This window comes from Schistocerca americana, chromosome 1 (genome assembly GCF_021461395.2).
Source record: "Schistocerca americana isolate TAMUIC-IGC-003095 chromosome 1, iqSchAmer2.1, whole genome shotgun sequence".
Classification (NCBI taxonomy): domain Eukaryota; kingdom Metazoa; phylum Arthropoda; class Insecta; order Orthoptera; family Acrididae; genus Schistocerca; species Schistocerca americana.
Genome location: NC_060119.1, coordinates 609,221,823 through 609,243,942, shown reverse-complemented (window position 1 = coordinate 609,243,942; position 22,120 = coordinate 609,221,823). Strand labels below are relative to the sequence as shown.

The window sequence follows — 22,120 nt, the reverse complement described above, 5'->3', positions numbered from 1 at the left end:
TTACCTCTCTAGACGGCCAATAAATAAAGTGCCGATGAAAAACTTGTTGTACGGTTTTCAACCAGAAGAGCTGTTGAGGTAAGATTAAATGGTTACTTGATGCAAGGTATTATCATTTTAAAGTACTATTTTATTTTATTTCCTCATAAAAGAGCCTGTTTCTGTTAACATAGATTTCTCTTTGCCCCAGAAAGGTATTTGTGTTTGACCCATCGTCTTCTAAATGTCTCTTTCTCAGCAGAACTTTGAAGCCAAAGTAATATATTTCCTTTTTGTGTAACTACACATCGTTACCCTTCCATCAAAGATGAAGCTGCTGTTCCAAAGTGCTTGTCTAGCTAAGTTTGTTAAATATAATATGGTTGACATTCACACTACGAAATGTGTCAAAAGGAGTGCTGTCGAGACTTACCTTGATTCACTGTAACATCTTGGATGTTTGTTCATTTTTGGACCAGTGATATTCATTTCAAAATAAGTTGGATTGACAACAGTACGGTCACTAATAACACAATTACTTACTCACTACGAAATAACTTGTATTTCGCGGGGAACTTCATCAGTATTTTAAAATCTCAGTTGATTGTTTTAAAGAGTTGTTGCATTACACTGATATGAAATCCAATAACTCTGCAGATCACGTAGTGGGAGAGTCAGCTGGCACTTAAACATTTATTGGGTGAGTCCTTCTCCTGTGTCACTCCTATATGTAGGCAATGTACAAAGCCTACTTCTTGTTAGGTGTTTGTTGTGACAATAAGAATGATGTATGAGACAACAAAATTATGTTGGAAATTGTAATACATTAAAAATTTTAAATTTGGTGTCCTTGGAGGAATGGTCAGCATTCAGGTATATGACAGGAACACTTATTTGAAGCAAAAGAGTAATGTACATGGGCTGCGAAATGTACACCTTAAGAGCTACGAGCATTTGTCGGCAGAAGATGCGTTTTATTGTAGCGAAGTCTGCCCTAATAGCTGAATGGTCAGTGCTTTGGAATGCCAAGCACGGGGGCCCAGTTTGGATTCCTGGCTGAGGTGGAGATTTTCTCACCTCAGGGACTGAGTGTTGTGCTGTCCTCATCTTCATTTCATCCCCATTGTTGACGCACAAATCACCCAATGTGGCGTCGTACTCAATAAGACTTGCATTTGGCAGCCGAACTTCCCATCCGGGAACTCCCCGCCACTGACACCATATACTCATTTCAATTTCCATTGTGGTGCAGATGAAAATGTGCTTATAGATCTTTGGGTATGCATTTTAGAGCCCATGTGTACTAGAATTTTTTGCTTTGAATAATAGTTCCTGTCATATCCCTGAATAATAGCTGTTACTTCATTATTCCTGAAAACACATGCAAAATAACATACGGAATTTGTGCACATCTGAAATTAACGAACTGAGGCATATCATTGACAAACTTTCACTATTAGAATTCCTCTGATAGACAGCAATTCATCTTGTTTGATTATTCCCCCCCCCCCCCCCCCCCTCTCACTCTCTCTCTCTCTCTCTCTCTCTCTCTCTCTCTCTCTCTCCCTCCCTCTCTCTCTCTCTCTCTCTCTCTCTCTCTCTCTCTCTCTCTCCCTCTCTCTCCCCCCTCCCTGCCCCCCTCCCCCCCTCCCTGCCACCCACCCACCCACCCACCCACCCACCCATCCACCGCAACCCCACCACCACCACCAGCGTCATGTCCTCAGAGCCCCTCCTTCTGAGAACATCACAGCACAAAAATATGTCTAATATTCTAATATTGAAGATTATTTCTGTTGATTTAACACTTCGTTTATTTGGACGGGCAGCAATAGTGAGTGTGTGTGTGTGTGTGTGTGTGTGTGTGTGTGTGTGTGTACTGCAATTCGTTATGAAGATGTTGAATTTTTTTTACGTCTCTTAGGAATTGATTGTTTGTGCTGATAATTCGTTCATTGTTTTAGGCCTTATAGACAGGCAAATCTTTCAGCCATTTTGATGTATAAGGTGAAAAAATTCATGGCCCAACGCCTAATTTCTTCCCTCCCTGATAACAGTGACCATTTTCAAAATTCATGGCCTTACGCCTAATTTCTTCCCTCCCTGATACCACTGACCATTTTCCAAAAAGGAATAATCAAGTATGACAATTGTTTTTCTGCTGCTATCTGAAAGTTATCTCTCACATAGACACTTCATTAGAGGGAGATACAATTGTGATATCTTCAGCATATAAACTTCCATTGCTTATGTTATGTTAAACTGAAAACAGATTGGAGTTAATCGTCAGTTTGCTGGTATGTGTTAGTGTTATTGTTTAGAATCAAGTTTGGTTGTCAGTGTTCATCTGCAGCCACAAAACAAACACCCACCCATCATAAAATGTGACACACACACACACACACACACACACACACACACACACACACACACACAGAGAGAGAGAGAGAGGAGAGAGAGAGAGAGAGAGAGAGGAGAGAGAGAGAAGCTCAGCTCAGCTTTAGCTGCACTAGTACAGTTCTGAACGAGGAAGCTGTTCTAAAGTTTGGCAGTACTTCGTCCCTTTCTCTCTTACACACCTTCTGACTTCTCGACACATCGGCCAGTCAGTGACTTCTTAACTATACTCCTTTTATTACTTGGGTCCACCGTGAATTTTTCATTATCAGTCTTTGACAAATTATTTCATAGGATTCTTGTGGTCAGTTACAGAATTTTCTCTCCATCTGATGTTATATGATTTGTCTTACTTTGATAGGCATAAAGAGGCATGAGTGATAAAAATTTCATCGTGTTTGGAAGTTGAAGTAAAGAAGACACTTCATTACTGATCGTCACATTAAAAAATCATAAATCATAGCATACAGAGAAACACTGCAGCATCTGCTATACACTTTTTATTTCCTAGACATTTTCTTGCAATCTAAAATTAAGTTTTGATGTATCTCAGCACTTACCTTTTACATCCCCCCTCCCTTAGTTCCACTATTCTCCAAGTAGGACATGACTATCCCCCCCCCCCCCCCCCCCCAAATTGTAACCAGAATGTGACACTCATAATGCTATTGAGCAGCCAGCTTTCGATTGTCTTTATTTACATTACCTAAATAAATTGCTTTTTATTATCTAACTCTTCATGGTTGACTCTACTAACTATTATTAAGAACATTATGTGGAAAAACCTGACAGCTTGGAAAATTGAAGAGCTGCATGTATTTATTTGTAAACAAATTTGCAGCTTTTATTTTTGTTTCAGTGTATCAGTTATTGTTGTGTACTGTAGAGAAATGTATCCCATTCGTAATCATTATCACATAGGTAGTGCAATGTAGACAGAAATAAACATTCAGTTGGTTTGGTAATAAAATTCTCAATTTCTTGTTTCACAGATAAAGTTGTCAATTTGTAACCCTCAATTGGTTCTCGTAGTGAGATCGTACTTATATTTTCTACAAAACAATAAAAGGAGTGAGTTTGACAACTAACTTGATTTTGTGATTGGTTTTTGTATTGAAATAGTAAGTGCCTATAATCCGTTGAGTATTGTGAAATTTTATAGTATTTCAGTATACTGTCATTCAGCAACATTGATCAGAATCAGTGCAGGAGATGGTGTTAAAATTTATATTTCTCCTTATTTCAGGTATTCTTTACTTGTTACATGTAAATTTGTGATTCGATTTAAAATGTGTATATTACTTTAAAGTGCTTCATTTTAACATTGCATTGTGTTGCCATCTGGCACTGTACAGGGGCATAGGCATACGCTAAATGTGTGCGTGTGTGCGAGCATGTCCGGCGTGCCTGGAGAAAGGATTATTTTTGAAAGCTAGCAAGTTTTCTATCTTTTTTTCTGTGCACCTGTCATTTCAGTAATGTTGTCTAACAGTGTTAGAATAATTGCACAGGCTCACCAAAGTGTGATTGTGGTAAGCAGGTTCAAATGGTTATAGAGTGCAATAATTATGCAGACTTGAATAGACTTGCACAACATGGTTGTGTGGTGAGCTGCATCAAACCAGCCTTCAGACTGGAGAGGGGGGGGGGGGGGGGGGGGAGAAATGGCAGGATATGCCTTTAAAGTGCTCAGATAGTAACAGTTTGAGTGTTTTTGTTAAATATTCTTGGGCACAATCTTTAAAACTGACACACAATTAGTTCCTTTAGTCATTGCATAAGGAGGGTCGGCAGTAGAAGATGGGAGAGAAGATAGATATTTGACATGCGAATATTTGTAAATTATCCCACTACAGCCAAATATGAAAACAATCATTTACCTTCACAATATACAAAACCACCACACCCAAGTCTGGTGTGAGCAAAAGAGCCACATGTGCTTCTGAGCCTTTAATGCCGGCTTTCTCTACCACAAAAGAGTTTTGAATATGATCCCAGTGCTCTGTGCTTTCAGTCTGCTGATGCTACAGAGAAACATTCATTTGTACACTTGAAATTTCAAACATGGCAACTGCCAGGGCAACGTTCAGTGTATTTACAAATGTATCTAGTGCTATTCAGTTATTTGTCCTTACAAAATAGCAGTGGCTATGTTGAATATGCTCCCATTCATTGTGCAGGATGGAGCACCATGACTGTTGTTTTGAAGCATAAGGGCTTTGTTGAGTCAACTGCTGAAATGTCTTAGACTAGAAAAAGTTTTCATGTATCTGCTGCAACGTTCTGAAGCTTGTGTGAAACAGGAACTCTGCATACTGCTTGTTCCATATAGAATTAGTTTTGGTAGAGGATTGTTCTCAACATTCCATACTTGGTTGTAGCACTGTTGACAGGCACATAAGATCGTAATTATTATCAAACCTTGGAGGCCTATGCTCTTCACAAAATGTTTTTCCTAAGCCATTTGCACACTGCAAGACCAATTCGCTGAACAATATAGGATAGGAGCAATAGTTGTTGATCAGTTGCAAATTGAATACATTTAATGACTGCTGGGTGCTTGCGAGGCAGTAGAACAGTTTACACACAGCATTTAGATTCAGATAAAATACCTTTTACATCTTACTTCCCGGTGTGGAGAATGGCTTGATCATAAGCTGGTCAGGGGCAGAGGAAGCTCATATATAGCAAGAAACATTACCTTAGCTGCCGGCCTTTTTACATACTCCTTTCCCTCTTTCTTGCATTTTTTGTGTATGCTTAAATGTATCATAAAAGTTTGAAGTACTAAAAGTGTTTTCACTCACACTGAACTGTGTTTCCCACAATATTTATTTCATATATTGCCATACAGCGACTAGACAAAAGAAACATCATACATATAATTACTCTGCAGTCTCAAGACTAAATTAATAAAAAGTTGGCATGAATGTGAATTTTAAGCCTATTTTAATAATCACTTTGTATATTATTCTTCAACTTTTTTAAAAAGAAAATATTCATGGGAGTCTGGTGTACATTCTTACCATAACAGGTTTCACCAATGAGCCTGCTACTAGGATGAAACAGTGAATACAATCTCTATCAAAAATTTACTCTCACGCAAGACAGACTTGCCTTTCATGTTGATGTAAAGTCACGTTTTGTGTTGTCATCACTGCTAATTCATCTCACAACAGTGTGGTTGTTTATCCTGATGCAAGTCTGTCATTGGAAGCCACTTTGGGACCTTATGTGTCAATATCCTTAGCCTGAATGAGAGCTAAGCAGTCTGTACTTTCCATCAACTAGAAGGGTGTTGTTACTAGCACCACACAATCACAATCTGTTCCCAATTACTTCTGCTCTGGTTATCATGTTTTCTTTTACCGCACACAGTGCCCTTTGAAACACAAGGTGCAACTGCAACACTGCATGATACCCTTTTCAAAGTGAAAATTAATTTTATGATTTTTTTTCTGTCTTTGTAATGCCCTATCAGTTTGGGGGACAGCATACAGTATTCATTTTGATCTGTGATTGTGTTAGAGAACAGTAGTTGTTGTCCACCTGACAACATACATGTACATTTATAGCTAGTCTGGGACAACATTGGTAAAGAGTTATGTAAGAAGTCCCTTCAGTTAATATTATTTATGCAGACAAAAGTCAACATTAATACATTTAAATTTTCCAAATTAAAGAAAGGCTCTGTAACTTTTCGATGGCAGCAAACACACATATAGAAAGCAATCGAGTCAGCTGGGTGGGTACAGTAGCCCCACCACAACACATATATTCCAGTTGCTGTAGTGGGCAGCCGGAGCTGTTGCAGTGTTCATATTTGTGGTTTCATTCATTAATGTAATAATTATACTTAAAAAAAATTAGGAACAAGTCAGACCATTTTGCCCCCCAAATAAAAACGTTCCACTACACTGTTTGATATTGTCATGGTTACTAAGTGACTAAAATACACTTTTGTTCAATTTTCCCTCATTAAGAAAATTATAAGATTTCACATTCATGCCCTCAAGTGACAAAAATCTGTTGTTGCTAGCTCTCCACTGTATAGTGAATGTGGCAATGAATTTTGCAGTTTCTTTCGGGATGGTAAGGAAGTAATGTAACCTTATATTCTTGTAAGAAAGAAAATCTCACTAGTGTTTTCGTAGAAGAAACTATAACAGTCAGTATCTGAACTCCTTTATAATTTTGGGAAACCGCTGTGTTTACTGTTGCACTAGTGCCTTTATGAAATTTATGAGAATGACCGCCTCCAAACATTCATCTTCGTCATCTGGCAAATATGAGTAGTGTTTCTTCATAAATAGCCTTTATTCCTTGGTCAGAGAATGAATCCAAATCTCTCAGCATTTAACTCAGTGAAATTAACACTACTATTCAGTTAATCATTCTTTTCTGATTGTAATGTGATTCTGGCTTTATGCCATGGGTAATTACTGCTCATGCGGTAGTGTCAGAAATGAGCTACTACACTGTTGTTGTGATGCAGAAAATGTCACCTGAAGCAGTAAAGAAATCAGTTACGAATAACAGTGGGGCTATCAATAACATTTACATATGCCATGGGGCTTTTCTGTGGTACTGTAGATTCCAGTAATACCCAGATGAATGTGTGCCACAGTGTAATACAGTGTGGTGCAAGTAAAAGTGGCCTGTATGAGTGGATACAATTTGGACGTGCATTTGTGCCAGCATTAATGGAGGTGGAAAAGACCTACAGTTATTTCCAGCTGGGTGGAGCAACTGCCCATACAGCCAGCCGAACCTTGTAGCATATTTACACAGAGTTGTTAGCGGAAGCCAGTCTGGCTGTCCCCCTAGCTGGCCACCTAGGTCACTTGATCTGTCAGTTTGGGATTACTTTGTGTGGGGACCCTTTAAGTCTAAGGTGTGAGGCAACAACTCTCATAGTGGTCAAGAACTACAGCAGAACATTTTGGGTTAGGTTGGAGCAATTTCAGCAGTCCAGCTGGAGGAGAGAACTGAGAATCCGCATTTCACTATCGAGAAGTCTCTTGACCCTCTATGGGTGACTGTGTGATGTGCAATGTTCAGTCACAGAATAATTGGTGCGATATTCCTTGGTGGCACAGTTACTACCAAACGGTACATGAAGGTTTCAGAAGTTTATCGAAGTGTATGCGGAAGTGTAACTAAGTGTTAGGTTACCCACTCTTCCTCCTCCTCCCTACTCCTACTCCTACTTCTACTTCTAGTCCTACTCCTACTCAGTTTAGGTTTTGTACTGCATACTGTGCTCCCCACATTTTCCTTGTTCATGCAGGATCTCATTTGCTTTATTTTATTTCTTTTTTTGTTTCTATGCAGACATTAACTTTTTCCATCTTTCTTCTAACTTCCCTTTCTCAATTCGCATGTTTAATACATTTCTGATTCTGTCTGTTTTTTACTTCCCTTGACCAGTTTTAGAAACTTTATCTCCATACTCTGGATATGCATTTTCTTGTTTATCCTCTATGATTCACTTCCGTGGAAGACTATCGGTAGAGCATTCTCATAAGTTGCCGAGTTCAAATTTTCAAATATTTGCTAATTATCTCATAAATGGTTCTACATTTATTCACTTTCTTTTGTACATCTTTATCATATTGTACATTACATTATTGTATGTCTCTCTCAATGAATCCACACTTCTGCTGCTTGGTATGTGGTCTCTCCTTTGCTCCTAAATTATTTATTATAAATGACATTTTTAATTAAAAGTCGGGTTTATTAGCTTCCTTGGTCTGAAAATTTCAGATCATTTTCCAAACTCCGTTCATTAGCTGTTATTTGTACTAAATTTTCTGTCTCATGAATTGGTGCAGGTTGTGAGAACAAAAAAATGCTTTTAATATTGGTAGACAATCCAGCAGTAGTCAAGAGTCAGCTTTAAATCTCCATGTTTGAAAAGAATTGTCAATATAGATATTGTAAGGTAGGACATAAATGTCACTCTTGTAGATCCAGTACAAATAAGTGTTCTTGTACTGGTTTGAATTGCTGATGTAATGTGTCAACTGTATTTTATGTAACTTTTATCTTAAAATACTACTGAATGCTTTCTCAAAATGTGGTAAGATTTCTTGGTTAAGATATAAAATGTTATTTTTCAGTATTTTGCCGTGAAGCAAAAATAGCATCAGTAGTTAAATGATTCTTCCTAACACTTACTGGTTCTTCGATAAGGAAATATTTAGTTATTGTTTGAAGTCTGTTTTTTGTAATTTTGTCAAACAGTTTGTAAGTTGAGTTAGATAGATTTATTCCTCTGGAGTTTTTTCTTTTTTTCTTGGTTAACCCCCCCCCCCCCCCCCCCCCCCCCTCTCCTCCTGTCTTCCAGCAGCTGATAAAACAGTGTCACAACCTAAATTGAAGTTAGATGATTTGTGAAATCTTATTAATTCCATCCATAACCTGTTGCTTTTCTGTACTTTGTGGCATTTATAGTCATCAATTATTCATAATAATATCTTCAGAATGCCACTGGCCTTGCCACAATGGTAACACTGGTTCCTGTCATATCACTGAAGTTGACCATTGATGTGTTTGGTTAGCACTTGGATAGGTGACCATCCGGGTGTCCTGAGTGCTGTTGCCAAGTGGGTTGCAATCAGTCTTTGTGAGGCCAATTGAGGAGCTACTTCATTGAGAAGTGGTGGCTCTGGTCAGGAAAACTTAACAATGGCCTGAGAGCTTTGTTGTGACCACATGCCCTTCATATCTGCATCCAGTGACGCTTATCGACTGAGGATGACATGGTGGTCAGTTGATACCATTGGGCCATCTGAGGGCTGTATGGACAGAGTTTAGTTCAGTTTCAGTTGGCCGTACCCAAATGGGACCTTCCGACCAACAATGCCGTACAATCATTTCATTTCATCATTAGAGTCCTTTATTTCGTATATAAATATGTTTTTCCTTAAACATCTTATATATTTTCATCACATAATTATATTGCTTCTGCCTTGTATCTCGCAAAAACCTCATTAAGGTAAAATTGGGGAGACTAGGGAGCCTATACAAAGGCTTAGCAGCACCTGTTCTTCTTACAAACCATATGCGACTGTAACAGGAAAAGGAGGAAATGACAATGTTCTCAAAATACCCCCGCCATATGCCGTAAGGTGGCTTGCAGAGTATAGATGTAGATGTAGATGTAGTTGTATGATTAGGGAATTTATCTTTAAAACCTGTTTTATGGGGATGAAAAACAAGAGCGGGAAAAAAAAAAGAATGCGAGACTAGTAGTATTTGATACCTAATGCCATGGAAAGTGAAGTGAAAACATAAAGCACTTTGTTAAGATGGTTTAGAGGAACTGGGGAGGGGGAAACAGAAGTGTAGTTCAGTTACTAAATGTTGTATAGGTGATTCGTATGATGTACTATGACTATGTGGAATTGTACAGAGGATTTGTGTGTGTTTTAATAGAACAGAAAAAAAAATTGGTTTAATGAAAGTGATTTCTATGCCCTGAAGAAGCAAGAGATTCAACACGAGAGTTTCTCTGTAAGATAACACTCATTATCTAGAAGAATGGGAAATCATTACTACAACAAAGGGTGTGTTTATGGGACTTGGTCGAAACACAAGGAAAATACTTAATCTACTGATGAATCTGACAGTAGAAAGGGAAGTTTGGAGGTAGTAAATCATATGTTTGAATATGACAACAAAAACACTCAATTATTTAATTGTAATAGAGGGAAACATTCCACGTGGGAAAAATATATCTAAAAACACAGATGATGTGACTTACCGAACGAAAGTGCTGGCATGTCGATACACACAAACATACACATGAAATTCAAGCTTTCGCAACAAACTGTTGCCTCATCAGGAAAGAAGGAAGGAGAGGGAAAGACGAAAGGATGTGGGTTTTAAGGGAGAGGGTAAGGAGTCATTCCAATCCCGGGAGCGGAAAGACTTAACTTACGGGGAAAAAGGACAGGCATACACTCGCACGCACACCCATATCCAACCGCACATACACAGACAAATGTCTGCTTGTGTCTGTGTATGTGCGGTTGGATATGGGTGTGTGTGCGAGTGTATGCCTGTCCTTTTTTTCCCCCTAAGGTAAGTCTTTCTGCTCCCGGGATTGGAATAACTCCTTACCCTCTCCCATAAAACCCACATCCTTTCGTCTTTCCCTCTCCTTCCCTCTTTCCTGATGAAGCAACCGTTAGTTGCGAAAGCTTGAATTTTGTGTGTATGTTTGTGTTTGTTTGTGTCTATCGACCTGCCAGCGCTTTCGTTTGGTAAGTCACATCATCTTCGTTTTTAGATATACAATTAAATATTGGAATGTGTATCACAGATATCACATTTGTTGGGTTTGGCAGTTATGCAGAGATTAAGAGGGAGGAATGAAGTGTAATTATGGAGCATCAAATATGTTTCTATATATTTTTCACTTGTTTATTCTGAATGACAGTAAACTGATGTGTTGCCATAAAGAAATATCCAACAATAACTGATACATCTGTGTGTATTTGTGTAACTGTAACAGTTATGGAATTTGATAATGAAATTCATCTCTAGCATAACTAGTTTTTCTATAGTTAATTATCATTGACTACATCTAAAGTTTTACTTAGATATTATATACAGTACTCTTAATTGTCCAACAGCAACACAGGTTGGTAGCCACATCCGGGCCCATTCAAAGGGGGAAAAAAGGTTTGCATTGATCATCATCATCATCCCCATTTTTCAAATTACAAACATGCTTGCATTATTGGAAGTTAAAAATGGACGCTTTCATATTAGAAATTTACTCACAGTAATTTTATTTTACGAAGTATTTTCCAAAAATTTCATTCTGAAGTCCTAAGGAGGGTTCCTAGATAAAATGCCACAAGTTTAGAAGTCCATTTTTAAAGACTTGTGTAACATTAAAAAGGTACTAAGTTTGCTGTTGGATTTAATTTATTAATATAAAAATCAAATAAATGGATGATCTTTTTTGTTACGTTTGAAATAGTAATAGATATATATGAAATGTCTTAGGTCAACAATGCAACCGCTCGTGTGCAGACTAAGAAGGTACCTGCTGTTCCCAATGGTGAGTGTCTAATAATGGATATTGAAATGAGAAATTGCAACTGTATGTTATCACAAATAAAATTTCACAGTGGAAATTATAATTCTATGCAGACAATCTTCAGAAGATACGAACAAATCTGCTCTAGGTTGTGTTGTTTAGTGAACTTCAAGGTCCAGCAGCCCAAAATTGTCCTTGGCGTTATCCCAAGTGCCACATAGCAGATACATACAATTAAAAGTAAAAGTAGTTAGTGTTTAGAAACAAATTACTCATGTATATTAACAGAAAACTATTTCATTCATATGTATGAGAATGGGCAGTAGTTTTCAAAATTTCAGTCCTTTGAAAGTTCTCCATTATTCAGTCTACATTCTTGTCTGATAATGGATATGTGAGACACAACTGAAAGATTTGTTGGCATATTTATTTATATGCACATAGGATGTGGCGTGCAGTAAGAGTGTGAAGTAGTGGGATGGCGGGGTGGGGGGGGGGGGGGGGTGTGGGGGGGGGGGGGTTGGCTCTGATGACAGGCAACAATTTTTTTGGCATACAGTGTGTTGCAACATCAACAACTGACAGATTGTCATATGTTGATAAACATAATACTATATTCTTATGCACCTCTGTTGAAGATGAAAAAGTTATATTATTGCTTCCTTTGCCCTCCTCCTGCTCCTCTTTTTTCTTTGGGAATGAGAGTTATGATACCATGTTGCTTAGTGGTGAACCAATTTTTGGAACTACCACTTCTTGTTAAGCTAGTTTTAGGGATTGTATTTCCAACCACACAATTAACAACCATTCATTGAAATCCAAACAATGGAATAATAACAATATCATGAGTAGGAAGATTGTTACTCATTGTAAAGATGAGCCATTGAGCTGCAGACAGGCACAATGAAAAGACCATTGCTCATTATAGCTGTCAGCCAAAGTCGCCTTCAGCAAAGAAAACAAAGCTGCTGTTGGTTATGGTCATGTGTGCATGAGGTGTGCTTGTTGGTGTAAATGTATGGTTTTTTTCTTCGATGAAAAATGATTTGACTGAAAGCTTCAATGTGTAACAGTCTTTTTGTTATGTCTGTCTGCAACTCAATGAGTCGTCTTTACTGTGAGTAGCAATCTATCCTTTTCCTAATATTACTAATGGAATTTCTGTTTTTCAAGCATTTCTTGCCAGTCTTTTTGATGATGTGTCATATGAATCTGCACTGTACATTGGTCAGTAAAGCCAAGTTTTAAATCTGTGGTTGGTTTGATCACTGCAGTGCTTCACTGGGTGTAGTCCTAATGGAGGTGGCATGGCTTTACTTTCTTCAGACCTATGGACTAATGGACCAGCCTGCTGTAAGTGAACCTACAGTTTTAACACAGATCCCAAACCATTGTGCAGCTTGGCATTTCTCTTAGACACATCATTCCGAGAGGTGAAAGAAGTGATAATTGACAGAAAAAAATATTGGATTGAATGGCGATTGAACCATAAACCATTGGACATGGGATTTGACACGTACTCACAGTCACCAGTATGTTAATAACTGCCATCGTTCCTTAGTGCTTACGTTATCTGTAAGGACAGGTGAGAGCGTTGTTATGTGGGTGCAAAAATTAATGATATATTTTATTGAAATGTACTGTTTTCCTTCTTTGTACTTGTGCTAGGCATCTTTGCATCTGTTTCCATGTCAACTGAATACAGTTTTCAAAAACTTTCCCACTTCCCAAGTGAGAAAACATATGACAGGAACTTTTGCAAAAGGTAGAAAACGATAATACAAGATTGAGTTTGTATGTTAGTATTGCATTGCTTTGGGATATGCTTATTTGTTAAGTTGTAGGGATGTAATAGCTTAATATTCCAAAATGAATGACACGGTATGACCTGGTTAATACACAGTTTAATTTTTCTATATCACTGCATCTGAACAATTTTAATGTTTCAAATAATCTAGTGTGGTACCGATCACTGACTTTTGGAATCAAGGAACTGGAAAAGAAATATGTAATTCACTTCAAAAACTTCATCATTACCACGAGTGTCTATTAAACGTTTATGTAGAACACTCAAACAACACACCACAAACACAAGAGTTTGTTTGTTGCATTAGATGAATGGAGATTTTGAATAACATTGTACACGTGAAATTTTCTTTTTGTGAATTGCCGTAACAGAGAAGTTGGAAGCAATGGAATTTTGTGTAAATCAGATATTGTTCTACCAATTTTTTGAGAATTCTATTTTTCTTATCTCTGCCACCTTCCATTGGCATTCTGAGAAAAAAAAAAGTATCCTTTTTTCCTTGCTAAAATATGGTCTAAATTAATATCAAGCCCTGAGTCTCTCTGCAGTTTACCGTAATATAATTTAGCTGGCATCTTAAAGTTATTATGGGTTTCTTCTTCTTCTTCTTCTTCTTCTTCTTCTTCTTCTTCTTCTTCTTCTTCCATTTCACCCACTTCAGGGTAGGTAGACCAGTCACACTTCCACATTCTGTTTCCGTTGTAGGCCTATTGTAATTGTTCCCCTTGCCCCCCCCCCCCCCCCCTCTCTCTCTCTCTCTCTCTCTCTCTCTCTCTCTCTCTCTCTCTCTCTCTCTCTCTCTCTCTCCCCCCCCCCCCTCCCCCCCCCCCTCCCCCCTTTCTTCTTGCTCTTGTATTGGTAGCTTTGTCTGACATTTCCAGTTTTGTCATTTCATTGCCAGTGGTGTCATTTAAAATTCTTCCTCCTATCCATAACTCTTTCTGTTCCATTTCATGTTTACTATCACATATTATTGTTGATGAACAATTGCCAGGGGCTTTTGTAACTTTTGTAACAGTTTACTGTACATTCAGTTTCTTTCCGATTCTTTAATTTAAGTTTTGCATTCCTCCCTCGTAGTACAAATGCAGCAACATAATTTGGGTTCTAGTACACCACTGTTATTTTACTGAAGGTTTAAGTTGAAGTTTTAGACGTAACATTACCATCACAAGAAATTGGTTCAGGGGACAGGAAACTCGCAACTAAAGGTGTCATACCTTGTGTAATATTTGGTCTATGAAATGTCACAAAAGAGATGTATAATGTGAACTTATGAGAGTAACCTAGCAAGAAATTTGATGGTATGTGATAAAATTGGTCAAAATGTGTCTCAAAGTCAGCTCTGAGAAATTTTTTCCCTGCTGTTGGAGTCCACATCTGTAAATACATACAAAATCTATGGTGTGTAAAGTTTCATTATTACTTGCACATATCTTTTCCACATCCTCTACAATAATCCTACAGCTGAGATAGCATAGAGACTCGGTAGACTTAGTCGTGGGAAGTGATAAGAGTTATATATTGAACAGCCATGATTGAAACCAAAGACATTTTCTGTTCTGTACTGTCATACAATAGATGAAACTTAGTGTTACTTCTGTTATATTCAGTTTTTCTCCACTTTACGTATTTTCTCGCTCAGAGTCCAATAAACTTTGATTTCAGAACTATAAATTACAGTCACACTGAACCACAGACTTGACACAATACATTTATCAACTATCTTCAATCACACGCATCCCCCAAATAAAAAGTTGGCTTTCTTTTTGAGAATGTTTGTGGCAATCACAAACCAATGTCTTGCTGTACACTTCTCAGATGTGAAACAGCAGTCATAGATATAAGTTAGTTCAAAATTACACTCAAGATTCCAATCATATTATCTATTATTCAAGTCTGATAGACTTCATGTTTCACCCAAAAAATTTGCACATGAATTCTATTGATTCTTGTAAATTGTGTATGTTGTTTACTAACAGTGTTCACTAGGTTTCTTCACCAAGCTGTGCTTTCCAGGCCATATAGTTTTTGTCATTTATGGTGGCTAATCATGAAAAATGGGTGCCTTCGTCTCAGGTTTTATGACTAATATTAAAGCACAGTGTGAAAAGGATGGGAGAAGGTTAAACTGCATAAAAGTGGTAACATAGCTAACCTCATAATACAGTGTTTACTATTATAATACCTAATACATTCATTCAGAGTAGAATTTACTATCCCACTGTACACGTTATTGTCCTGTATACTGTTTCCAAGAGATTTAGTTTATTATTAAATTTCATAAGGTTTTGGTGGTATTAAGTGCTGGAAATATAAATTAATAGCAAGGAAGAACTGATGGTAAAATAGAAACTGGACCATCAACTAAGTATTGCACTCTGTTTTTTGTGGCTGTGCTACATGAACTGAGAAGTTAATATTCAACAGTTATTGTGCAGTTCTTTTTAATATAAAATACATTACATTTCTGTATATTTATTCTCAGTTAAGATGTGAATTTTTTTTCTTTGATCTTAAAATTTTAATAGACTTGCAGAAGGGCACTAATTGATATCCATGAAGTTGACTTCTGAAGCCCAATGTAGATCTGTAGATAATTTTGCACAAGGGTATAAAAAGCATGGCAGTTTTTTCATTTTTATTTGCTTGTAATTAACACTAAATCTTATTTTGGGTTTATTTGATTGATGTAAATTGATGTCAAAGTCCAAATTTCTGATTTTTGGAGCATGGATATACTGTTACAGAATGTAGATGCAGTTACTCCCTCTCATTTAAACCCCATTTTTAATTGCATTCAGTGAAAAATACATCAAACCTCCATAAATATGAACATGATTGGTGTATATTTGGAATTCTTCTTAATGCACAATGTTTTCTGCTGTTGCAAAGTTCAGCCTTTTAAACTTGATATTTCAGTGCAGTGGGATAGTGCCAGTACAATATCAGTATTTTCATATTTATGTAGAAAATGTACACATATTAACTTGCATGTTTCTTTCATAATTAGCTGTAGATGTGTAATTTAATGTCATTTTTGTTTTAAGTATCTTTGAAAAATAGCGTTAAAATAGTACTTCTCCATAATGAACCGTGAAATGCTTTCATCAGAAGTTGCTTTGTGATTAGTCTACTTATTGAGAGCTTATATATATATTTCATTAGTTTCCATGTTGTTTGAGGTATTTAAATAAATGTATTTCTGGCCTTTGTGCATATGTTAATGTTTCTCACATTATAGATTGCATTATTCATAGCTTTTGTCACCTTTTTTTTTTTTTTTTTTATTCGTTTAGTTTTTCTGACTAGGAATGGGACGGTGCCCACACTCGGTGAGAGCTCCCACTTGACTTTCTTGGTGTTGGGTTTGTCTGCCAGTGGGATATTGCATTGTTCTTTTGTCAGATCTCATTTATGCCAATTTTAATGACTTTTATTCATTGCCCTAATTTTGCTTTGTTTCATTCTTTATGGCTGACATGATGCTAACAGATCTTGCACACACTGTTTAGTGTTCTTATCTTAGGTTTCATTGTAGTAAGATTTGCTACACTTTTTTTATTGTAGCCTTTTGCTGTACTTTTGTTGCTATTTTTTTCCAAAAGTAATGGCTTATTTATAGTTGGCTTTCTGAAGCATTGCTGATACATTTTACGGCACGCGTGTGCTCGCACGCACCTTCTCTCTCTCTCTCTCTCTCTCTCTCTCTCTCTCTCTCTCTCTCTCTCTCTCTCTCTCTCACACACACACACACACACACACACACACACACACACACACACACACACACACACACACACAAAATGTTCCTTGCTGTTATCATTATTTATATACCATACTATTGTTTTGGGGGATTGTGGAATTGTGGAGACCAAATTAAAATTTAACAGAGGTTGATGCACAAACTTCATTTAGCCAGTTTTAAAACTGTAAATACACTGACAACTGTTGAATGTGGTAAACAATACATGTGAATGTGGATATCTGTTTTTGTGCTGACACATACAGAGAGATAAATGAAAGGAGAAGATGCAAGTGAAGATTGCTTGCCCAAATAGATGTATTATCAAACTGATGAAGGAGTTGATTTAAATAAAGAGGAAATTAAATGAATCTTTCACATGCCTCTACACACTTTCTTATTGCTATGATGTTGTAGGGCTGACATTTTTAGTTAGCCACAGTCATGTACACTTAGGTTTTATCTGTTCCAGAGGTCATCATATCTGGATAAAAGGGTATGTGTGGGTGGGTGGGAGGGGGGGGGGGGGGGAGAGGGAGACCGCATTCAAGTTTTCCTACTCTGCTACCCAGTATTTCAGATAAAATACAGCTCAGTTGGACTTGGAGGTGATTTTAATGGTGCTGTACCTCTCAGTCTCTAGCTCGGAGTGTCTAGACATGCTTGCTGTTCTGACGTGTGATGATTACTGGTAACCAGCAGGGGTGCCAACCTAAGCTATGCACCCAGACTGCCAACCTTGTTAGGAAACTCAGTACTTCGGAATACGAAGGTAAGCGAGATCCAGGATGGAGGAAGAGCAGCAGCATACCCAGCTAGCACCCTTAGAGAAGCTTGGCAGGACTGAGGGAACCGATAGGCCATGAGAATGAACTGTAATGCCTCCTTCACAGGAAAGTCCTGCAGACTTTTTTTCACCTGGGTTTTACTGGTGTGAACCAAGTGCTTGGCTTCCCCATGTGGCCCAGGGCTGGGTTGCTGGAGGCCACAAGGAGGGAAAAAAGTCTAGGGGACTGCCTATTGACTAGCACAGTGGGGACATGCATCTAAATGCTCCAGCTCCTGGTCAGTGCTGTAACAGCTGTAAAACCTCCGGCCACAAACTCTTGGGAATAATCCCCCTGGGAGTTGTCACCCATTTAGAGGAAGAGGAACCTCTCTCAGACCGAGAGGCGATGGCACAAGGCAAAGTAGCTACGAAGCAGATTGGGAGGGTGACCAGGATGCTGAGTTGATAAGAGGATGGGGTGAGATGAAGTGCCTTGGTGACACAGGTGCTAGTGCTCAGAAACACTTGATGGGAGGTGATATCCAAATGAAAAAACACAAGCTCCTCTCCATTAAACCCGAGGTCCGGGCCAACTTGCAGCCGGCGTACAATGTCCACAGTGGCATGGCTCCCAATGGGGTAAAAATGGATTTCATAGTGGTATTTGGAGAGAAACAAGGCAAATAGTTAAAACCTGTGGGCCATCATATAACGGACCTGGGTGTATGGACTAAATAATGAAACTAATGGCTTGTGGCCCATAAGGAGCTGAAATTTGACGCCATAGAAGAAAATGCATACACAATGTCCGGAGCCACCTTCTTGACCTGAGAATAGTGGATGTGTGCTGGTCGGAGAGTTTTGGATGCAATCGTCAGTGGCTTCTCTGAGCCGTCTGCATTCTGATGGACGTGGCCTGCCTACATACCGTACTGCAAGGCTTCGTAGTCGAAGTCAGTGTTTTGTCAGAATCAAATGTAGCTAGTTATAGTGCTGATCTGAGGCAGACCTTCAACCTGGAAAACACCTGGTTGCACGTCAGAGATCAGACAAAGGAAGGAGGAGGTAGAGAGGGCTTGCAATGGTGGACAACCTGGGAATGAACCAGTGCTAATTTTACCCAGAAAAGCCAGTAGTTCTTGCAATGATGAGGGACATGGCAGGTCTGTAATGGCCTTGATCACACTCACCAGGGGTATGGTGTGGCCCAGATACTCAAGAGACGGTTGAAAAAATTTGGACTTCTGCAGACTGCAACACATACCTACTGCCTGTAGTTTTTGAAAAAAAGCCTAGAGATTGTGTAGGTGGTCAATTGTCGTTCATCCAGTTACAATATCATTCAGGTAGTTGGAAAAAAGTGTGGAATAGTGGATGTGACCTGTCCCAGATAGTGTTGAAAAGTTATGGGGCGCTTGCCTCCCCAAACATCAACCGTGTTGGTACAGGCCAAAAGATGTATTAAGACCCATTGTCCGCTTGGACTCGTCATCCAAGGGTAACTGGTGATATGCTTAGCAAAGATCGAGTTTTGAGAAGAATCAACCTGCTTCTAACTGTGTGAGCAGCTCATCTGGATGTAGCAATGGGTATGTGTCAACCCCAGACTCTGAATGTATGATGAGCAGTTTACCAGTGTGTTTCCTAATGATTACAAAGAGTGTGGTTCATTCACTAGAGGAAATGGAAACCACAACCTTGGAAGATGCAAGCAAGTCCAGCTTTGCCTCGATGTAGGAGTGTAGGGCTATAGGAATTTACCTAGCGCAAAAAAATCTAGGCTGAGCCAACTACTTTAAGGTTATGTGGGCTTGAAAGTCCGAAGCACATACTAGGCCTTCCACAAGATATCCTGAAATTCTGAGTGCAGAGATTCCAGTGATTGATAGGGGACTCCAGCACGTATCAATTGTATGGAGTTCATGACTGAAAAGCTGAAAACCTGAATGGCATCGAACCCAAAAATGTTTGCTGAACTAGCATTGTTGGTACAAATAAATGTAACAGGCAGAGTGACTGACCTACAGGTGATTGTAGCCATGAAATTGCCAAGCAAGAGGATTTGCTGTTTACCATACCCCATTAGGCTCCTGTTTACTGGTGACAGCACCTAGGAGAGTGAGGTGAAATGTTTGAACACCAACATTAGCTACCTGCAGTCTCAGCTGTTGCCAGAGTCCAAAAACTCAATAAAAAGTTTGTTGTAATCCTGATCGGAAACTGGCCCTGACAGTGGCACTTCCTAGATATCCATATCCATGTTGTCTGATGGTGCTTTCTGTGCAGTTGTGTATTAGACTACCGCAATGTGGCTTTCGTTTGGATGCATGTGACAAATGGCCCAGTGCTGGGGGACACTAAGATTTATCATGTTCGGAGTAATAAGACACACAGGATGGCAACAGGGAGAGGCAATTGGAATGCTGTTAATGTGCTGGCTTGCACTGCCATGATGTCATCCTCCCACATATAGTGGATGCAGCTGGGCCGCCCTGTACTGCCATGATGGCGCATCATGCTACCAGCTGATGACCAGTAACATATGAGGCCTGATATGACTGGGCAGTGGACAAAACCTCTTTGAGGGGGAGGTTTTCTGATTGGGGGTCCATTGCTGCAAGTCCTTATCCAGGGCAGAGCGGATGACAACATCGTGAACAATGACGTGCACATGTGACTCTTTCGATTCGATAGAATGGCACTTGCAACTAAGGCCTTGGAGGGTTGGGACCCAGGCATGATAAGACTGATGGGGCTATTTCTTGCATTGGTAGAATCCAACTGTAGCAGCCACGACATGTGCGGGCGCAGTAATAGGGTGAAAGCAATGAAGATAAATTGTTGAATGACAATGAGGAAGGTTCCTGCAACAGGACTTAATGCTGCAACACCTGATACAAGGTGGGAGAAAGCCATGACAAAAACTGTGCACAACATATTTCAGCATCTATAATGTGGAAAGCTGGGAAATGTTGCCATAGGTGGTGTTCATATGCTTCCCAATCTTCCACCACCTCATCAGGTGGTAGGAACAGAGGGGGAAACATACCAGGGGATGAAAGGGGGTAGAGCAATGCAAGCACAGCCTGTTTCATGGCTGTAAATATTTCAGACTGTTGTCACACCAACGTTTGAAGCAGACTCCTTATCACAACAAGAGGTAAAATGCAACACCCCGACAAAACGTGTGAAACAACGAGCCTACTTGTTGCCAGTGTGTTCTGGCCATGAGACCACACAAATGATGGTAGACACAAAACTTCGTTACATCTAGAACACTTTGTACAAGAAGACACTTGCCATGGAGTGGCTACACTACTAGTCCGATAAACATAAGTGAAATGTCAACATATTACTGAGAGCAAGGCCGGAAAGTGCAGTGTGGAGAGGCTGCACATGTGTGCAAGAGTGGTGGCCTCTGCCGGTGCTAGTGTCTTCTGACTTCTGTTTCGCACCCAGCAATTGCACACGCGCATTGTGGGTGCGGAATATATTCGAGTTACTATAGTAATTTTCTTGGACACACGATTATAGAGGCTGTAATTGCTGTTGCATATCTTGTAGCTAACTGTGATCAGTTTCTTTGATTTACTATCAAATTTTGATCTAAACTGATACGCTGCTGAACCAAACTTGTGTTTTAAAGAAAGGGGTTTTCCAAACAATTTTTCAAATGTGATATCAGTATTGCTTGCTTTACATGGTCAACAATTTAAGATATATGCAGTACAATTTACTGCCTATGCATACAGTTCATGAAATGACTCTGTACCCAACAACATAGTGTGTGTACAGTAAACAAGGATCTGTTTTCTTGCTCAGTTCAGCCATTTTGCTTCTGTATACAGGTTAGTGTTTTCTCATGTATTATTCCATTTTGCCTGAAATAATCTTCAAATTGCTTCTTTATGAGTTTCGTGCCTTTGTCATTTCTCAGAACTCAGATTTTGTTGCCTGTTTGTCTTTTAATCAGTCTCTGAAACTCCAAAAACACAGGGAAAGTGTCATGTTTACTTTCATGAAAATATGCAAAACTGTGTGAAGTCCAGTCATCCTTGAAAAATGTGTACAAATCTGCATCTTGAAGAGTGAGTTTTTTCATCCATCCACTCAAATTTACCTGAGTAAATTTGCCAGGATCTTTCAGTCTTGATTCCAAATTGGAATTAAATGAGTCTCTCTTCATCTTGCCATACTGACATGATTCGCAATAAAGATCTTAATCTTTCTTTATTTGTAAACCAGGAACTATCTTCGTATTGGCTGTATACTTCAGACTTGTGAAATGGCTGTATGCAAGTCTTCCGTGCAAGATCACTGTGGAATGAAAGAAAGCAGGATTTGTTTGTAGTAGACCTGGACGTTTAA

General features: G+C 38.9%; 1 protein-coding gene across 10 annotated transcripts in view; it reads left to right on the top strand.

Annotated features, from left to right (window-relative positions):
- Nucleotides 1-22,120, top strand: part of LOC124607261 (RNA binding protein fox-1 homolog 3-like) — a 468,620-nt gene that overhangs the window by 381,438 nt on the left and 65,062 nt on the right. For 8 of the 10 annotated variants that reach the window (XM_047139609.1, XM_047139592.1, XM_047139577.1 and 5 more), the window contains one exon: nt 11,398-11,452. In XM_047139609.1, coding sequence (XP_046995565.1) covers nt 11,398-11,452 — 55 coding nt within the window. Of the gene's footprint in view, nt 1-11,397; nt 11,453-16,537; nt 16,574-22,120 lie in introns of all 10 variants that reach the window. The other 2 variants (XM_047139561.1, XM_047139554.1) reach the window with 1 other exon arrangement.